Below are 18,160 nucleotides of genomic sequence, written 5' to 3'. Positions count from 1 at the left end.
AGCAGCAGCAGCAGGAATAGTTGACAACTTATTCTGAGTCCGATGCCGACAGGCTGGGGCATTGAAGGGGACATTTGAAGGGTGATGGGTCCTGGATGAGGGAAGTTTGGAGGTGCTGTGCTCACCTCCTGATGGGGCTGGCAGTTGCCATGAGAGGGACAGGAATGGGTGAATGGCTGGTGGTGGGGCCCAAGGTTCAGGGGGAACCCAGTGGGAGGAAGCAGCAGGCGGGGCTGTGTGGAGGCCCCAGACCCAGAAGAGGATCTGCAGGTTTGCCTGGCCCCCCGCCGCGAACAGAACATTCCTGACCTCCCTTCCTGGTACCAAGAGTTGGCTTGGCTGGTTTCTGGCATGAGTCACTTGGCCTGAGTGTGGGTCGTAATTGTACTGTAAACACGCATGCTTGCGGGTGTGTGAGGGCTCAAGGGGAGCTGCCTGAGTGAAGGGCCCCAGTGGGACGAGATGGCAGCGGTGCTTGGTGTGCCTGGGTGACCCCCAGCCAGCCTTGCCGGGGCCCCGCCGACCTCCTCCTCTGCCCCTGCATGGTCCCCAGGGCCCCGCCAGATGTCACCCAGACCCTTCCTGGTCTCACCCCCAGCCCTTCCTCTTCTCTCAGCCAGACACCTTGCATTCCTGCCCTGTGAGGGCCCCATTTGAGACACTTCCTCTGAGAAGCAATCTCTGACGAAACCTCTCTCTCTCTCTCTCTCTCTCTCACTGCATCTTCCAACTGCCCAACATCTAGGGAGCACACAGCCCACCATTTTAAGGTGTCCACGCAGAGGCACGCCACTAACCAATCTAAAGCACTTGTGATCACAACTGGAGTGCTTCTCAGTGGACAACTACATTCAGTTCTCTCTTTTTATTTTTTTTTAATTTTAAGTAGGCTCCATGCCCAATGTGGGGCTTGAACTCATGACTCTGAGATGAAGAGCCACGTGCTTTCCCAACCAAGCCAGCCACGCGCCCCATCTCTCTCTCTCTCTCTCCTTTGAACTGAGATTCAAATAAAATGAAATGAACCATTTTAAAGTGTACAGCTGAGTGGCACTTAGTACGCTGGCGGTGTTGTGCAACCACCACTTCCGTCTGGTTTCAAAACTTCATCATCCCCATGGAACAGCCCACACCCAGGAAGAAACCACTCCTCATTCCTCCAACCCAGATGCCCCCCCCCCACCCTTCCCCGAAGCCACTAATCTGTTTTCTGTCTGAGGATTTGCCTGTTCTGGACACTTTACATAAAAGGAATCACACCATGTGACCTTTTGTGTCTGGCTTCTTGGCATCATGTTTTTGAGGTTCACACAAATTGCAGCACCTATCAGTGTATTTTATTTTATTTATTTTATTTTATTTTATTTATTTTATTTTATTTTATATTTTATTCTTCTGAGAGAGAGAGGGAGAGAGAGAGAGATGTAAGGGGTGAGGAGGGAGAGAGAATCTCATGTGGATGCCACGGAGTCAGAGCCTCACATGGGACTCAATCCCATGACCCTGAGATCATGACCTGACCCGAAACCACGAGTCCCACGCTCTACCAACTGAGCCAGCCAGGTGTCCCAATTTTTGTTTAAGGTTGAGTAACAGTCCATGGCATGGAGATGCACATGTTGGATATTCACTCATCTGCTGGTGAACACTTGGGCTCTTTGCACGTCTTGGTTATTACGGTTGTGGCTGCAGTGAACATGCACACACACGTCTCTGTGTGAGCGTGTGTTTTCCCTCGTGGGGAGACCCCTGGTTGGGGCATCGCCAGATCCCGAGGGAGCCCCGGGCTTCTCTTGCTGAGCACCTGCTGACTGTGTCCGGCAGATGTCGCGGTGTCTCAGGCCCCCGGCAGGGAGCGCGGGTCTCCACTTCTCCAGCAGCGTGACTAACGTTGAACAGCTTCTCCTGTGCTTGTTGGCCGTCTGTCCATCTTTGGAAAGATATCCACGCAGCTCCTTTGACTGTTTTTATTTTTATTTTATTTTTTTCCTTTGTTTTTTTTTTCCTTCGTTTTTATTTTTTTTATTTTTATTTTTTAATTAATTTATTTTTATTTATGGTAGTCACAGAGAGAGAGAGAGAGAGAGAGAGAGAGAGGCAGAGACACAGGCAGAGGGAGAAGCAGGCTCCATGCACCAGGAGCCCGATGTGGGATTCCATCCGGGTCTCCAGGATCGCGCCCTGGGCCAAAGGCAGGCGCCAAACCGCTGCGCCACCCAGGGATCCCTCCTTCGTTTTTAAAATGGAGGATTTGTTGTCTTTTTGTTGAGGTGTAAGAGTGTTTTATATATTCTGGATACTAAGCTCTTATTAGATACATGATTTGCAAAAATATTTCCCCGTTCTGTAGGCTGCCCGGCTTTCTCAATGATGTCCTCTGAGGTGGAGGGTTCCTAATGCTGAGGGGTCTGCTTTCTCTCTTTTTGTTCTCTTTCTGGCAGCTCCCTTTGAAGCAGACCAGACTTTGGAGCAGTCGGTGGGTCAGGTGTTCTGGGAGAGGCGGGAGACACCAGGCGCTCTCCCTACGTAGGGTCCCGCGGTGGAGAGGAGACCCAGGTCTGTGGCATAGACAGGGTCAGCCTGAGATGAGACAGATGGAACTCCTGGCTAGAGAAAGTTAAAAGTCATCCCAGAGGGACAGAGGGACGCTGAAAAGGGTGGGGGTTGGGAGGGGGGAGGGGCATGCAGGATGCTGCTCCCAGCAGAGTGCTCCAGGGGAGGGACGCAAGGAGAGGGTGGGTGGAGAGGGTGGGTGCAGAGCACGTGGCTCTCAGACCAGCAGACCCGACCTGACACCTGACCGCAGAGCTGGCTCTCACACTAACCCAGCAACCGTGGCTGCCACTTGCCCTGTGACAGTCTGGGCTCCTCCCCTGTGCAAGGCGGCTGACGACGCCCTTCGCGTGGGGACTCACAGAACGGGGCAGGCGGGCAGGGCACGGTGCTCACTCTGTTGCTGCTACAACAAATGACCACGATCTCACGGGCTTGAAAACCATCAGCTCACATTATGGAGGTCAGCGCTCAGAGGTCAGCCCTCTGGTGCGAGCCTGGTTCCTCTGTTCAGGTCTCAGAGGCCGCAGTTGGGGGGCCTGTGGGCCTGGGCTCCTATTTATTTACTTATATAAATATTTCTATATATATTTTAAATATTTTGTTCATTTTGAGAGAGAGAGAGAGAACATAGCAGGAGGAGAGGCAGAGGGAGAGGGAGAAGCAGACTCCTCACTGAGCAGGGAGCCGGACATGGGACTTGATCCCGGGTCTCCAGGATCAGCCCCCGGGCTGAAGGCTGTGCTAAACTGCTGAGCCACCAGGGCTGCCCTGAATTATTATTTTTAAAAGTTCTTTCATTAAAGAATTTTCATTCTTTTCAATTTAATAATCATTTAATAATCATTGAAGATCATTCTGTGATATTTCATTTAAAAATAGGCTATTTATGGGGTACCTGGGTGGCTCTTTCGTTGAGCATCTGCCTTTGGTTCAGGTCATGATCCTGGGGTCCTGGGGCTCCTTGTGGGGAGCCTGCTTCTCCCTCTGCCTGTGTCTCTGCCTCTGTCTCTGTGTCTCTCATGAATAAATAAAATCTTAAACAAAACAAAACAAAACAAAACAAAAAAAGAACTGGGTCTGTCCATTACTTACAGTTTATTTAGCCGGTTGAAAACATAAGATCCTGTTAAATTTTTCTGAGTGTCATGTCATTTGAAAAAAAAAAAAAAAACAGTAATGAGTGGATGCAAAGGTCATGCTTGTATCTCAACAATATTTCAGCTTAAATTTCAAGTTGAATTGTATGATTTAGATGATAATGATACCCCTGTATTAGCAAGAGAGACACACTTAGTGATGCTTACCACTGAGCACAAAAGAGCCATTTGATTTACACAAAATACTCCCTGCTCATAAAATGTCGTTTCATTAAATCACGTTTCCATTTACGTAAGAGAACTGTCCTATAAAGCTACTTTGTTTAGACGTTAGAACAGTTCAGCACATTGTTATTACATTATGAACATATCATGAAAAACACTATAGAATACAATACACTTGGCTAGAGAAATGACAGAGCATCTGCTATGTTGTGGGCAGTTGTATGTGTTTCAGTAATTGAGGGAGACAGAAATTTTGGAGGGCAGGATAATGTTCCCCCAAAGATATCAGGTTCTGATCCCCAAAACCTGTCAATGTCACCTTGCCTAGAAAGAGGTTCTTTGTACTTTTTTTTTCCTTTTCTTTAAATTTTTATTTAGGGGCACCCTGGTGGCTCAGTTAGTTGGGTGTCTGTCTACCTCTGGCTCAGGTCATGATTTCAGGATTTTGGGGGGGCGTTCTTTTTTTTTAAGATTTATTTATTTATTCATTCAGAGAGAGCGAGAGAGAGGCAGAGACACAGGCAGAGGGAGAAGCAGGCTCCATGCAGGAAGCCCGATGTGGGACTCGATCCCCGGTCTCCAGGATCACACCCCGGGCTGCAGGCGGCGCTAAACCGCTGCGCCACCGGGGCTGCCCTTGGGGGACATTCTTAACAGGTTTTTTAAAAGATATTTATTTGAGAGAGAGAGGAAGTGACCGAGTGAGCAGGGTGGGGAGGCAGAGGGAGAGGGAGAAGCAGATGCCCTGCTGAGCAGGGATCCCGACACGGGACCTGATCCCAGGACTCCGGGGTTATGACCTGACCCAAAGGCAGACCCCTCACTGCCTGAGCCCCCCAGGTGCCCCTAGAGTTCTCAGCAGTTTTAAAGAGTGCAGGGGTCCTGTGGGTCCTGGGGTGCTGGCAGGGGCGGGGACGGGCTACCATCTGCCTGGGAAGGTAATTAGGAGGTGAACAAGGATGGGAACCATGACACATGGCAGGTGGGAGTCAAAGGTGACCCGCTGGGTTTCTGGCTGGCACACCCAGATGGGTTGCTGAGAAGGCCCAGGTGTACTGGGAAGCTGATGATCTATTTGGTCCGGTTGCGTTTGAGGTGGCAGTTGGGGACCCCCCAGATGGCTCCTAGATGACAGTCCTCTAGGAGGGCAGTGTGGCTGTAGCTAGAAACCTGCGGGGTGTTGGCTGCAAGGGCATCCAGTCTGCAGCTGGGTCAGGAGGTCTAGGAGGTCAGGAACAGGGTGGGTGCCGCTTGCCAGGTATGCGCACGTGGGAGTCTGATGAATGCATGGAGCGTGGGTGGGTCTGGGCGGCACCATCCCATCCTGTGACAATAACCACCTGCCCCCACAGCCATCGGGGCCCCTGCAGGGCTACTGCTGGGGGAGAGACTGTGGTCTTGAATCACAGGGTGGGAGGAGAAGCCGGCACGGGCAGGCAGGCCCGCAGGCAGCTCCACTAGCCTCCGTGAAACCCACTTACACCGGAGACCAGGGCGGCTGTGCTCTTGTGAACTGACCTTACAAAACTTCCTTGAGGAGCTGGGGGCGGGAGACACCCTCCAAATCAGCCGGCCAAACACAGACAAGCAGGGAGGCTCACCTGCTCACCTGTATTGAGTGGCACGAGGCCAGAGTGGCCCCATGGGAGCCTGGGACCAAAGGGAACACCAGGGATATTGACCCTGTTTGCATCACAAATGCTTAGACTGTTCATCACACGGATGCTTATATCAATTTTGACTTTTAAAAACCATTAGGATGTTATCTTTATTACAGAGATTTTTGGTAGCCCCTTAAATCTGACACCTGGGAGGGGGGTGTTCCTCTGGCCTCACTGTCATCTTGCCCCAAAACAGCTCTGAGAACTGCCCAGCACCTCCCCTGGCCCCAAGAGCCTGCACTCACGGGAGTGGTGACCTCGTGGCTGCTGTGACCGTGACATCGTGGTCTTGGGTTTCCAAGTCAGGTCAGGTCAGGTCAGGCATCTTGGCCTCCAGACCACCACCCTGCCTGGTAGTCCTCATGGCGGTTACCACCCTGCCTTGGGCATTTCCAAGATGTGTCCCTTGCCTGCTGCCCAGCAGCATGGGAGCCTTGGGGGCAGGGACCCTGATGGCATTGTTCATACATGAGTCCACGGAGCTCAAGCATTCCGTAAAGATTTCCTGAAGCAGCTGGAGGTCGTCAGGTGCTTGCCTCGTGCTAATCATCTCACTGAATCTCCACGGCAACCCTGCAGGACAGGGAGTATTGCCATCCGTGGTTTACAGGAGAAATTGAGGCATAGAAGGGTTACATAACTTGCCTAAAGTTATACGCTGGTAAGTGGTGGTGTGGGGATTTGAACCGGGGAGTCTGGCTGAGGGGTGAACCTTGTGAGCTGAGCTGCATCCCCACCTCCCTGACCAACCGTGACAACCCCTAGATGTCCCCTGGGGAGAGCACTGCTACCACCAGCTCCTTCCTGTCGGGAGCAGATGGAGGAGTGCATGGAGCTCACAGACTGCCCATGGCGGGCAAGGGCCAGGCCATCCCTGTCTTGGACGCCCCAGCAGGCAAGGCCCATGGAGCCTGGCAAGGCCTTCAAAGCCTGCTGGAAGGAGTAACAGCAGGTGGCTTTGCCTTAAAGAAGACTTCCCCCATGCCCTCATGTGAACCTCAAAACACGCCCGTTCCCCCGTTAGCTGTTCATTTTGTGCTAAGCACTAAGGGTTACTCGTTTAATTCTATTCTGCGGTGAAATATTCTCAACCTCATTTCTCAGACTAAGAAGTCAAGGCTCAGAGAGGTTGAGCGACTTGGCTGGGCTCACCAGAAGGTCAGGGGTGTGCGGGACTCAGACTCTTCCTTCACGGTGTATTCCCACTCACCCTCCCCTGGGCGCTGCGGGCTTCACTGGTGGCCGTGTGTCCTCTGCAGGCCCAATGGGAGCTGCCTCCCCTCTGCAAATGCGTATCTCCGGGCTCCTATAACCCTATGTCCCCCTTCTCACTGGATTTCTGTTGCCCACTCAAGCTAGCCGATCCTGAACAAGTGGCCTCTTTCTTGGGTGTCTGGGCACTTACTGGTTTCTGCGTGACCTGTCACCCTTGCTTATCCCTGTCCTGGCATCTCTGTGGGGCTCCCTCCCATCCTTCATGATATGCCTTCTCCTCCCCGGGTCCGCAGGGCACCGCCTGCCCTACCCAGTGATAGTAGGGCTCATGGGCTCTGTCTCTAGAGTAATGAAGATGCTGTGAGTCCCAGCTGCTGGCTCCCCAGCCTGTCATGACCTGGCAGGGCTTGGTGACATGCTGGATCCACACGATGTTGTGGGAAGTCTGAGGCTGGGTCATAAGTAGCCTTGAAGCTGTTACCCAAGCCTCTTGGAAGGTGGCTCTCAGGACCAGCTGCCACCTTGAGGAGCTCACGCCCCACTCGAGAGGCCTGGTGAGGGTGCTGGGGGAGGGGGGACAGCCCCAGCTCAGTGCCCACCAATGTCACCTTCCAGCTACTCAGAGGGCCATCCTGGAAGCCCCACCAGCCCCACCTGCTGTGACCGTGACCTTGGCAGAGCCCTGTCATCGACCTCCCCCCCCCCCAAGACTCTGAAACAACACAAACTCATTCAAGCCACTAAGCCTTGGCGTAACGTGTCACGGGGCAGCAGATGCCCGGCTCAGTCTCCCTTATCAGACCGTGAGTCCCCAAGGGCAGAGTTTGTGTCCTTGTCACTCTGGATCTCTGGTCCCAGCCCAGAGTCTGGGAAGAACCAGGGGCTCCTCAGATATGCCTTGAGTGAACGAATGAAACCCGTCAAAACTCACTGTTCACCCTGAGATAGAAGAGATTTATTTAGCAAGAGGTAATCAGGAAACATATATTTTTACAAAAATGGAAATTTCTTTTTTTCCAAACAAGCTGTAAGTTGAAATATTTTTAGGACTTGAAATAGAATTCTCATACCACTAGGTATTGCTTACAGCAAAAGTTGTCTGTCGTCGTGGAGCATGCCTGCCGCTTCAGAGTTAACCCGCGTTCTCTCTACTGTACAATGTAAAAAATCGATGGTAATATTCACAGAATAAGCACTACGGTACTATATTCCTGCTAGAAGGCGTTCAGACAGGACTACAGTATATGCAATAAAAACACTCGGTTATTGGTTTCCTAGTTCTACGGTGTGGTACTATTTTCACGAAGCATACAGACTCAGAGCATCTCAACGTAAGCTTGGAGTAACCGTTAGGCAGCTAGAAGAGGAGAAGTGACATGTTCTGCGTCCCCGACTTGCAGTGAATGCCGGGCAGCGGTCGGCAGAAGCCGACGCGACCTTGTGTGGTGACTCCGTGTCCCGTGGGATGCTCCAGGGCCTCGTCCGGGTTCACGGAGGCGGCTACTCATGCTACCTGGTGTGATTCCTAGAGCAAGGAGCACGTGGTGTCTGCACGAGGTGGCGGCGCTGGTGTCGCGGGGCATGGTTCTCAGTGGAGAGGACTCCCCTCCGTCCGGGTTACTGGGAGACGGGGAGTGTGGACCCCTGGGATTTTGGCTGAAAAAGCTGCTTTGGAAATTGGCATCACCGTCAGCGGGAAGATCTGTGGATGACTGGACTTCAGGGTGCGGTCCCCTCCCGCCTCCCCCCACCCCCCAGTTATAACAACTACATGGAACATGCTGGGAGGACGCCCCGGGGTGGGGGGGCACGCGGCCTGGGGGCCTGGGCCGGGGCGCGCCAGAAGCAGGATGAGGCCCAGGCTGGCGTCTGCGTGGGCTCTGTCCCCCGTTCCGAGAGGCTGAGGGGCCGGGAAGATGAGGACGTCGTGGGAAGGAACCAGGCTCTGCGGGAGTCAGGGGGGCGTCTGAAACGGAGCCGAGGCTCCTGGTCCGCTTCTAGAGGAATCTAAGAACGAGAACGGACTGTGTTCTTGGAGAAGCACATACTAAGGAGGAAGATCCAGGAACCAGACAACTATGTACAACATCACACAGCGCATGTCCGTGGGGCAGCGGGTCTGGGCCGGCGGCTTCAGGTGGGCAGTTTTGGCTCCATTCGGAGGGAGGACTCGTAGAGGCTTTCCTCATCCATCACAAAAGACCGGTCCAGCAGGTACTGGGTCACCTGGGGGGAGAGACAGGAGAAGAAGCAGTAGGGCTATGGGGTGTTTGTGGCATCTGACCCAGAAGCAGGCCCCCCGAAGGGTGGCCAGCCTGGTGCACGACGCAGACCCGCCTCATGCTGCGTTTTGTCTTCACGCATCTCCTTATGACCGTAAATATCGTCCTGTTGGTAATATTAAATCACAGGCGGTCAGCCTGACCCTCCACTGCCTTATCTTTGGTGGAGCACTAGATGGAGTATTTGGGGCCTTTTTGGGGGCCTTTATTTATTTGTTTGACACACACAGAGAGAGAGAGAGAGAGAGAGAGAGAGAGAGAGTATGAATAGGGGGAGCAGGAGAGGGAGTAGCAGGCTCTCCACTGACTGGGGAGCCTGATGAGGGACTCGATCTCAGGAACTCAGGATCATGACCTGAACCAAAGGCAGAGCTTCACTGATTGAAACCCCTGGGTGCCCCTATTCTGGGCTCCTCTTTTGAAAAGAAAAAAATCTAACATGTCAAGTATAGAATCCAAGTGGTGGGTGATCTGGGGGTTTATATGTTCTTTCACTGTCTCCTTTATGTTGGAAAGATAGATTTAACCTGAGGCCGACAGAGTGCTGAGTGACGCTCAGCCCAAGGGAGGAAAGCAGAAATGGGCTGGGCCTCCCCTTCTGGCCTTGCATGGCTCACTCCGGGGCACGATCTTGGGGTGGACAATCAGGAGGACCCATGGCTCGACTTGACTCATTCTTCCCTCCTTCCCCCACATCACCTTCTGGGTTCCTACAATTAAATGCACATGGAGGAGCCCGAGCCCGAGCATCCCTCCCAGGAGGCACCAGCTATGCCAGGTGTCTTTATAAGGCTCACTCATTTGTGAGCTGTTTGGAACCAAAGGTTCATATTTTTGCGCAGAAACCCAGGGCAGAAGAGAAAACACACGTTTGGGGATCTTCGGATGGCGGCTAGAGCAAAATCAGGTGTTGGGTGCACGTCTTGCTGCTGGAGCCTCTAGCATGCTACTGCGGGGCTGGGAGCTGCCAACACCTTGGCTCTTAGTTGCAGACAAAGTGATGATAGTGTCCAGCTCAGGGGTCCCACCAGCGTGTCCAGGAAGTGACCCCCACATCACAGTCCAGATGAGCTGCTGGTCTTCCAGGCCCAGCTGGCCACCTCTTGCCAACACCCCTTCCTAGAACTCATAAATCTCCACCTCAAGCCCCCCGAACTCCAGCATATGGACGAGCTCGTCTTCTTCATGATGAGCAAGCTCAAGATCAAGCCCCCTGAGCAGCTTTGCTTTAGGGGAGATGGTCAGCAAACAGCACCCCTGTGAGGTGGCCACTTTTCCATGTGCCTCCCATCCAAGCTCGAGGTGGAGCTCCAGGAGGAGGGCCCCAGGCCTGATCCCACGCCTGACACGTAGCACGCTGAATGGCAGAATGAGCGAAGACCAGGGGCAAGGGGCCCAATCGGTAACCTGTTGGTTTTTCTCAAAAACAGATTCTTACAGGCAAATCTGCTACAAAACAAAAGTAAGAGCTTGCTTTTCTGGGGTGCTTGGGGATCTGTCTGGGGCTGGACACTGAGTGAACCCTGAGCAGGAAGGCAGAGAGGTGGGACAGAGGGGATGGATGTCTGCGCGGAGGAGAGGTCATAGGATCAGGAGCCAGAGTTTGGGTCAGCAGGTCTCAGTTACTTTGTCCATGAAATGGGGCATGCGGTTTCAAGAGCAAAGTGAGACCAGCATGCTGACCACCCTCCACACAGCCACTGTCTTTACAAATACAAGTTAAACCAGTTCTGTAATCTTCTTTCCTGGCTTCCCATGGTCCTCAGGACAAGGTTCCGGAAGCTTCCAGGAGCCCAGGCTCACCTGCTTGGGGCCTGTCTGCTGCTGCTCCCTGTGGCCATCCTCAGGTGGGCCCTCCCCACCTCCTGGAGCCGGTCTCACCTGCGGGGCCCCCGTGGTGTCCACACCCTCCTGCAACAAGGTAGCCTGTGCTACCTCAAAGTGAGTACGTTGGGCCGTGCTGTTTGCACAGAGATGGGGATCCCCTGCTTCTGGTGGGGACCTGGTGGCTGGGGGATTTTTCCCAATTGCGAACTTTGTAACCAGGGAGCATATTGCTTTACAAAAAGATGTTGAAAATGCGGCGTCCCTTGTCTTGGTGGAGGATTAGATGTAATCCTCCACCATCCAAGGGCAGGTGACAAGGTTCACACCTGCTGCCTGAAGCTGGGAGAACTCACTGGTGGCGGGGGGAGGGGGGGAGGAGAGAGGGAGGGCTTCCTGGAGGAGTTGGCCTTTGAGCCCAGGGGAGCCAGAGAGAGAAAGGGAGTGGGTAGATGTGAAGGGATGAGGGAGGAAGAGGATGGTCCAGACAGAGCACCTGTGTGAGAGCCCAAGGGTCGGAGCACTGGCGGCTTACCTTCACTTGGTGTTCTATTTTATACGCAGTTTGTTGAAACTGGCGGATCTCTCGGATAATATGAGATATCTGTGAGAAGGAGGGGAGTTTAAGAAGAGAGTTTGCTCTCTTGGTGCCCCCCCCCCAAGCCCCTCCACTTTGCAGCACAGAAGGGGCATCGACAGCCGACCCTGAAGCCGCCTCCTGGGAAGCCCCACCAAGGCTCGTGGTTTCTGCTCAAACTGCTCCCAGGGCAATACTCATCAAAAATCTACAGGTCAATTATTCGAGAGAAACCGCATCATTCTGTCAGTGGGGCAGGCTGACCAACAGCCCAAAGCAGCCCTTACCTCCCTGCAAAAGTCAAGGCGCCTGCTATGTTGTGCACAGGCACCCCGCGAAGGGGCCCCAACCTGTCAGCAAGCTTTCATTCCACAAAGAGGCACTTGTGGGGAGCCCGTCACACAGCCCTGACCCCAGGTCCAGCGAGAAGGTAGACGGGGTAGCTAGAACTCAGGCCCCTGCTCCCCTTACAGCCCCAGGTCTCTCTGGGAAAATTAGAAACCTCTCGCTAGTGCTGGGGGATGCTGCATTGATGATTTTGTTGGGCCACAAGAAGCAAGTGTCATAGAGACAGTAAAAGAAGGGGTGCACATAAGGTGCTCTGCCCTTCACCTGTAGGGTAACTGTGTGGAGGGGGTGTCCCTGACCCCTCCCAGCCTCAGGTTGCTTCCCTGTGAGGCGGGGCATACTGTTCCAGAAGCACCCACCCCTCGGCCTGTGTGCATCATTTGAGGTTGTGCAGGAAGGCGGGCTCGGCAGGGGCTGCCCGATGCAGTCAACTCCCGGGGGGAGCCACGGCCCTTGCAGCAGGAGGGTGGGGTGGGGGGACACAGCTCTTACTGCGGGAGCCATGGCCCTTGCCAGGGTCGGGGGGCATGGGTCTCATGGGGGTGGGAGGGAACAGGTCTCACTGGGGGAACCACGGCCCCGGCTGGGGGAGCCAGATCCAGGCTTCGGCGCACACGTGGAGCAGGCCTGCTGGTTCTGGGACTCGGGTCTGGGCTCTGCTGCCCCCACTGCCCGGGGAAACTCACCATTCTCATCTTGGAGAAGTTGACCAGGCCATCCTCCGTGTAATTGGGTGTCCCCTCCTCGATGAAGGCCAGGTCGGTGAGGTACATCCCCAGGTAAGGGACACAGGGTGGATCACAACTTTGAAGCAAATGGCATGAAACAAAACGTTTTCATTTAAAAACACGAGCCTCTACTACAAACAGAACACCCTGCCTGAGTCTTTTGCTTTGCTGGAGGCAAAGGGTTTCTCTTCCCTGAGAATAATGGTAACTCTCAGGCCTGGGATTGTCCACTGGCTCTGAGGCTCAGTCCCAGGGTGACGGGGTGACACAGTGCCCGTGGGGCCTGGGACCTCTCCACCCACGGTGCCCACCCTCCCCGGGCCAGAAAGCCCTCCCGGTCCCCTCCGCTCTGTCCCAGATGCAGCCTTCGGGCTCTGCCCCTGGCGCCCTCCCAGCCCCTGACCCTGTCTCTCCTGTGACTCCCCATCCAGTCCTGCTCAGTCACCTCCTGGAGGATTCTGCAGCCCCCACCCTGTTCCACCAGCATGGAATCCAGCCGCCCACGTCCTTCTGCTCCTTGAGACCTTGGCCCCTGTGTCAGGAGCCGCTGGCCACCCAAGCACCGGGGAGCCAGAGCAGGAGACCTGGCCCTCTGAGATCACCCTCCTGCAAGGGGCTTCTAGGCAGGGGGTGGCGACAATGTCCATGATGGGTGACTTTTTAGGGGGTAGCATGTTGGGGGAGATGGGACCCAGGAGTGACAGACCACAGCTCTGATTTGTGGCTCTGAAGCAAGGGCTTCAGTTCCGGTTCTACAGTGGCGTCTTCTGGAGCCTCTGGGTAGGGTCAGGGAAAGGGGCTGGTTTTGCAATGGGTCCAGCGGCCACTATGCTCTGGAAGAGCTCCAGGGAGTGCCCTCAGGGTCCGCGGCCTCCTCTCAGCTCAGCACGAAGGTGCAGGGGGCTCTGTGCATGGACTTGCAGGTGCAGGTGACCTCTGTTCCCACACCATTGGCCCTTCGTCTCCTGGGGGCCACGTGGCAACCTGCCACCCTAGAGGCAGGTGAGGCAGGGAGATGGGGGGCCCTTGCCTGCTAGCTGTGGGACCCCGGCCGGTCCCCCAGGCCTGAGGCTCGCTCACACAGTGGAGCGGGTTGCAAGGCAGTTTTGGTGACGTGCTTACACTACATTAAATACTGTTGTTCCTACGGTAAGAAGCACTGCATTTCCGTCTGGTGGTCTCACAGCTTTGGCAATTCTCTGCCCTCACTTCTTTCTTTTTAAACAAATAGCAACAGGTCTCGGGATCAGAGTGTTGGCAAATACCAGGATCCCGACCAAAATTCAGTGACCTTCTATCTGTTTATGGTGGTAACTTTGTATTATGGCAAGTAAGGTGGCTTTCCATTTACTGTCCTGACAAAGTTTTCCTTCTTATTTACATTCATCTTGGGGAAAACATGAGTCACTTATAAGGAGACTGCTACGTGAACGTAAATGCAGCTGGGGCTCGGATATGGCAGCTAGGGAGACCGGGACAGAATCGTTTTCTGAACTGTAGTCTTGGGATCCCTGGGTGGTGCAGCGGTTTGGCGCCTGCCTTTGGCCCAGGGCGCGATCCTGGAGACCCGGCATCGAATCCCACATCGGGCTCCCGGTGCATGGAGCCTGCTTCTCCCTCTGCCTGTGTCTCTGCCTCTCTCTCTCTCTCTGTGACTATAATAAATAAATAAAATTTTGAACTGTAGTCTTGACTCTTTCTTGAGTGTTGAAAATAATTTAGAAGTGTTGATCAGATTTTTTAAAAAATGGAAAAAACCAAACCGAGAAGTAGAATAAAAGAGAACATCTGAGCTCATTGCATGGACCAGAAGTATACATTGCTCAGTGAGGTTTTTGTTCCTCTTTTATGTCTATGCATTTCATGCATACTGTGGGTTGTGATTAAAAAACTCAGCAAAACTCACACGGGTCACTGGCAGGGCAATCTGGGTCCCGCTGAACCACACAGTATATGACTTTCCACATCCCGCCTGTCATCCTGTGAGTCTGAGGCACAGGCTCAGGGTGGATGGAGACACGGTTCAAAGATGGAGAAGTAGCTCTGGAGCTGCAGCTGGTGGCAGCTGGCTGGCCAGCTGTCTCTGAGCGGGGCTTGCCTGCTCCCCCTGCCAGCTCCACACCTGATGGTGACTCAGTAACCAGGGGCCGGGGAGGATCTCTGGTCCAGGAAGGAGTGGGGAGGGAGGCCACGTGGCCACAGGGACCGAACATGCAGAGTGTTCCTGGAGGTCTTATGGGGTGTCCAAGGGCCCAGAGTGGTGGGAAGATCAGGGGTTCCTCTCCTGACCTGTCTATGGAGGCTCATGGGAAACACGGTGGACGTGCAAAGTAGTCACTTGCAGGTGGCATCACCAGCCCCATTACTGCTCTGTCCCTGTTCACTGCCTTCCTAGTGAGGTGGTTAATTCAATCACATGAACATGCGCACACACGCATGCACAGCAAATTCAGACACATAACCAACCAACCGAAACCCAGAGCTGTGCCGGTGGATGTGTGGGGGTGGCGGATGGGGGCCGTGTGGGGAGGAGAGGGCTGATGGAGGGTCCCAAACGGGTGCCACTGTGTGGGGACTGACCGTGGGGAGCACCCGAATGACAAGGGAAGCATGCAGAGGTCTCCTTGTAGGCTAAACACCCAATGTCTGGCTGGCTCTGACCCTTCCCTGTGGGTACCCTGGGCCGCCTTGGGGAGGGAGGGTCTTGCCCTGGACCATGGCCTATCCAAAAGAGCTGATATGGGGTTGCTCCCTCTTCTGACAGATGCCTCACATGCCCGTATCTGGTGTCTTAGGGAAAAGAGAGAAAAGAGCCCCATTCTCCATCCTAATCACTGCCTCTGGTTTTCTGGGCAGTGCCTGGATGTGGCATGATGCTGCCTGGAAGACACTGGCACCCAGGCCTCACCTGCCTATGCTTGCCTGGGGTCCCCAACTTGATGTTTCTTTCTACCAAGAAATTTCTGATGACGTCAGGCTGGACGACAGGGATCATGTGGTACCAGCAACTTGAAGTCAGACGTGGCTGCCTGGTGGGCTTCCACTCAGTGGTCACCTCTCCCTTCTCTCCGCTCTGTCCCACCCAGTAGAGGGACGGGCCACTCTCATACCTTCCGCTGCCTCTGGCTGGGATCTCTTCTTTCCAGGGAGGGTGTGAGGGGCACTAAGGCTGGGCTGGGTGGGCCATCACCGCCAGGGCTAGGGTCCAAGCTTCTGGCACGTGGTGCAAGGAAATCGGGTACTCAGATTTTGGGGAAAAGACTGCCGTGGGGCAGGAGGGGGGTGGGGCTCAGAGTCCAATCTTGGTTTTGGCCACCTGGACACTGACTGCTCCGTTGTCTCGTTAGCGGGAGACGGGGCTTTGCTGTGTGGTCACAGGCAGAGAATGCAGGTGGAAAGAGGTATTTGGTATGTTGGAGCCCCTGACTCCTCACATCCACACAGGGGTGGATTTTCACTCCTGCGCAGGGGGTCTGGGGATGGGCTGGCGGTCAGCTAGCTGACTGGCTCCCCATGGCTGGTCCTGTCCTTCACTTCAGGCAGCTGAGGGACCTGGCTTTATGGCAGTAGCCTGGCCCCATGTTCCTCCAAATGGAGGGCTTCCTATTCAAACTGCGGCCAGTGTGCAGACATGCAAATGTGTGCTGGGTTAGGATGAGGCTGGGCGGGTGGGCAAAACCAGAACTGACCCCAAAAGGGCCGGTGACCAAATGTTACTGAAGAATTTAGATCTCAGCTAAATTCTGTTGCTCGGAGGCTCTGATGGCTGGCAGGTGGACAGGAGGGGATGGTCTCATGGGCTTCTCAGGGCTGTGGGTTTGGGGAATGGGAAGGGTGGATGAAGTCATACTCAGGGTGTCTGGGCATGCAGCCAGTGCTATAGGCGGGCCCAGGGGCATTGAAGAGGGTGGCTTCGGGGAATAGGGGTAGGATGCAGGGGTGAAGTCTTGGCTGTTGACTAGCCTGGGTGAAAAACATTTCAATGATGGGCTGTATGAAGGCTTGGGGCCCGTGATGGGGCTGAGACCCACATGGTAAGGCTCAGCATGGACTCTTTGTCCAGGCAGGTCACCAGCTGTGCCCACAGATGGCCACCTCCTTCCCTCTGGTCACTGTCCCCCACCTGGTGAGGCAGACCCCCAGGGGTTCGCATGCCCAGCTCTATGGGAAAACCACAGCGCCTCTGGAGAACGGATGCAGGACACGTTTATCCCATGTGTCCATAAAGCAAGAACCTGGTTTACATGAAGGTCTCAACCCCCAGAATGCCTGGAGACCCCGCCGCCCCATGTGGCAGGGAGCAGAGGCACTGCGACAGGCCCACAGGGAAGAGGAGACACAGCATGGAGGCCAAGACAGAACAGGGGCGGCGGTGGACGAGGAAGCCATGGGAAAGAGGCAGATGGAGAGGCACCCAGGGCAGATGGCAGGTTGGTAAATGCACGGTGGGGCAGCCCCCCACAAGCACAGCCCATGGGGAGCTCTGGGGAGCCCCGGCACAAGAGAGATGGCACAGATGGGTGGGACATCTGTCTGAGGACAAATACAGTGAGGATGAGTACGGCAATGATACAAGGGGCTGGTGAGGGACGGACCAGGTGTGGTGGGGGCAGCAGGGGGCATGGATGGGCTGTCAGTGGAGTACCTGGGCTGCCGCCAGTGGCCAGGGGTGCTGGCCTGCCCTGTCCCCAGGGGCAGTGACCCTGTGATCGGCATGATGGCAGCACAGGCGCTCTTGGCCTCTGAGTAGTCAGCACCCAGGGGTGGCTCAGGGTCTCCGGAGGGGCACAGGGGAGTGAGGGTGGGGCCGACTCAGCTCTCCCCACAGAAGGAGGACAGAGACCAGTGCAGAGGGGCCTCACACAGCAAACATGGGGGAGGGGACACCAAAGCCATTGCCTGTGCGTGGGTGGACACTGCATGTAGTGAGGGGCTGAGGCACTGCTGTGCTGGGGGAGCTTGCCCAGACCCTCTTGGGAAGTGGCCCGCGGCAAACCACAGAGCTCTGGCCTTGCAGGCCGCTCTGGGCCAGTGCCTGGCTCTGTCACTGTGGCCACTAGTGCCTCGGGTTCCTTGTCTGCAGAAATGGGGTGGGAGTATCTTGCAGTGGTGGTTCTCCGTGGGGGTGGTTTTGCCTCCCAGGGGCATTCCCGGGACGTCTGGAGACAGCTCTGGTTGTCAGAATCTGGGGAAGGAGCACTAGCATCTCATGAGTGGAGGCTGGGGATGCTGCTAAACATCCTATAGGGCACAAGACAGGCCCCATCACAGGATGATCCTGGTCTAGTGACAAGAGGGCTGAGGCTGGGAGGCTCTGCAAATGATAGGCAGGTTGATGTGGGTGCAGCGCTGTGGCTAGGGGAGGTCTGCAAACAGTGGGGTGTGGCTAGGGGAGGTCTGCAAACAGTGGGGTGTGGCTAGGGGAGCTCTGCAAACAGTAGGGTGTGGCTAGGGAGCTCTGCAAACAGGGGGGCTACGGGAGTTCTACAAACAGGAGGGTGTGGCTAAGGGAGCTCTGCAAACAGTGGGGTGTGGCTACCAGAGCTCTGCAAACAGTAGGGTGTGGCTAGTGGAGCTCTGCAAATGGTAGGGTGCAACTGTTGCAAAAACTGCCTTTCTTTGTTTCCAAGATGCCATTTTCTGTACA

At 54.9% G+C, this 18,160-nt stretch overlaps 1 protein-coding gene across 2 annotated transcripts in view; it reads right to left on the bottom strand.

The window, feature by feature from the left end:
• Positions 1–7,687: 7,687 nt before the first annotated feature.
• RASGRF1 (Ras protein specific guanine nucleotide releasing factor 1) overlaps positions 7,688–18,160 on the bottom strand; it is a 93,319-nt gene continuing 82,846 nt past the window's right edge. For both annotated transcript variants that reach the window (XM_072802199.1, XM_072802207.1), the window contains 3 exons: positions 12,472–12,589; positions 11,396–11,464; positions 7,688–8,980 (listed from right to left, as the gene is read on the bottom strand). In XM_072802199.1, coding sequence (XP_072658300.1) covers positions 8,888–8,980; positions 11,396–11,464; positions 12,472–12,589 — 280 coding nt within the window. In that variant the 3' untranslated portion in view covers positions 7,688–8,887. The remainder of the gene's footprint in view (positions 8,981–11,395; positions 11,465–12,471; positions 12,590–18,160) is intronic.

Source organism: Canis lupus, chromosome 2 (assembly GCF_048164855.1).
Source record: "Canis lupus baileyi chromosome 2, mCanLup2.hap1, whole genome shotgun sequence".
In the NCBI taxonomy this organism is placed as follows: domain Eukaryota; kingdom Metazoa; phylum Chordata; class Mammalia; order Carnivora; family Canidae; genus Canis; species Canis lupus.
This window is presented reverse-complemented; position numbering and strand designations above follow the sequence as displayed.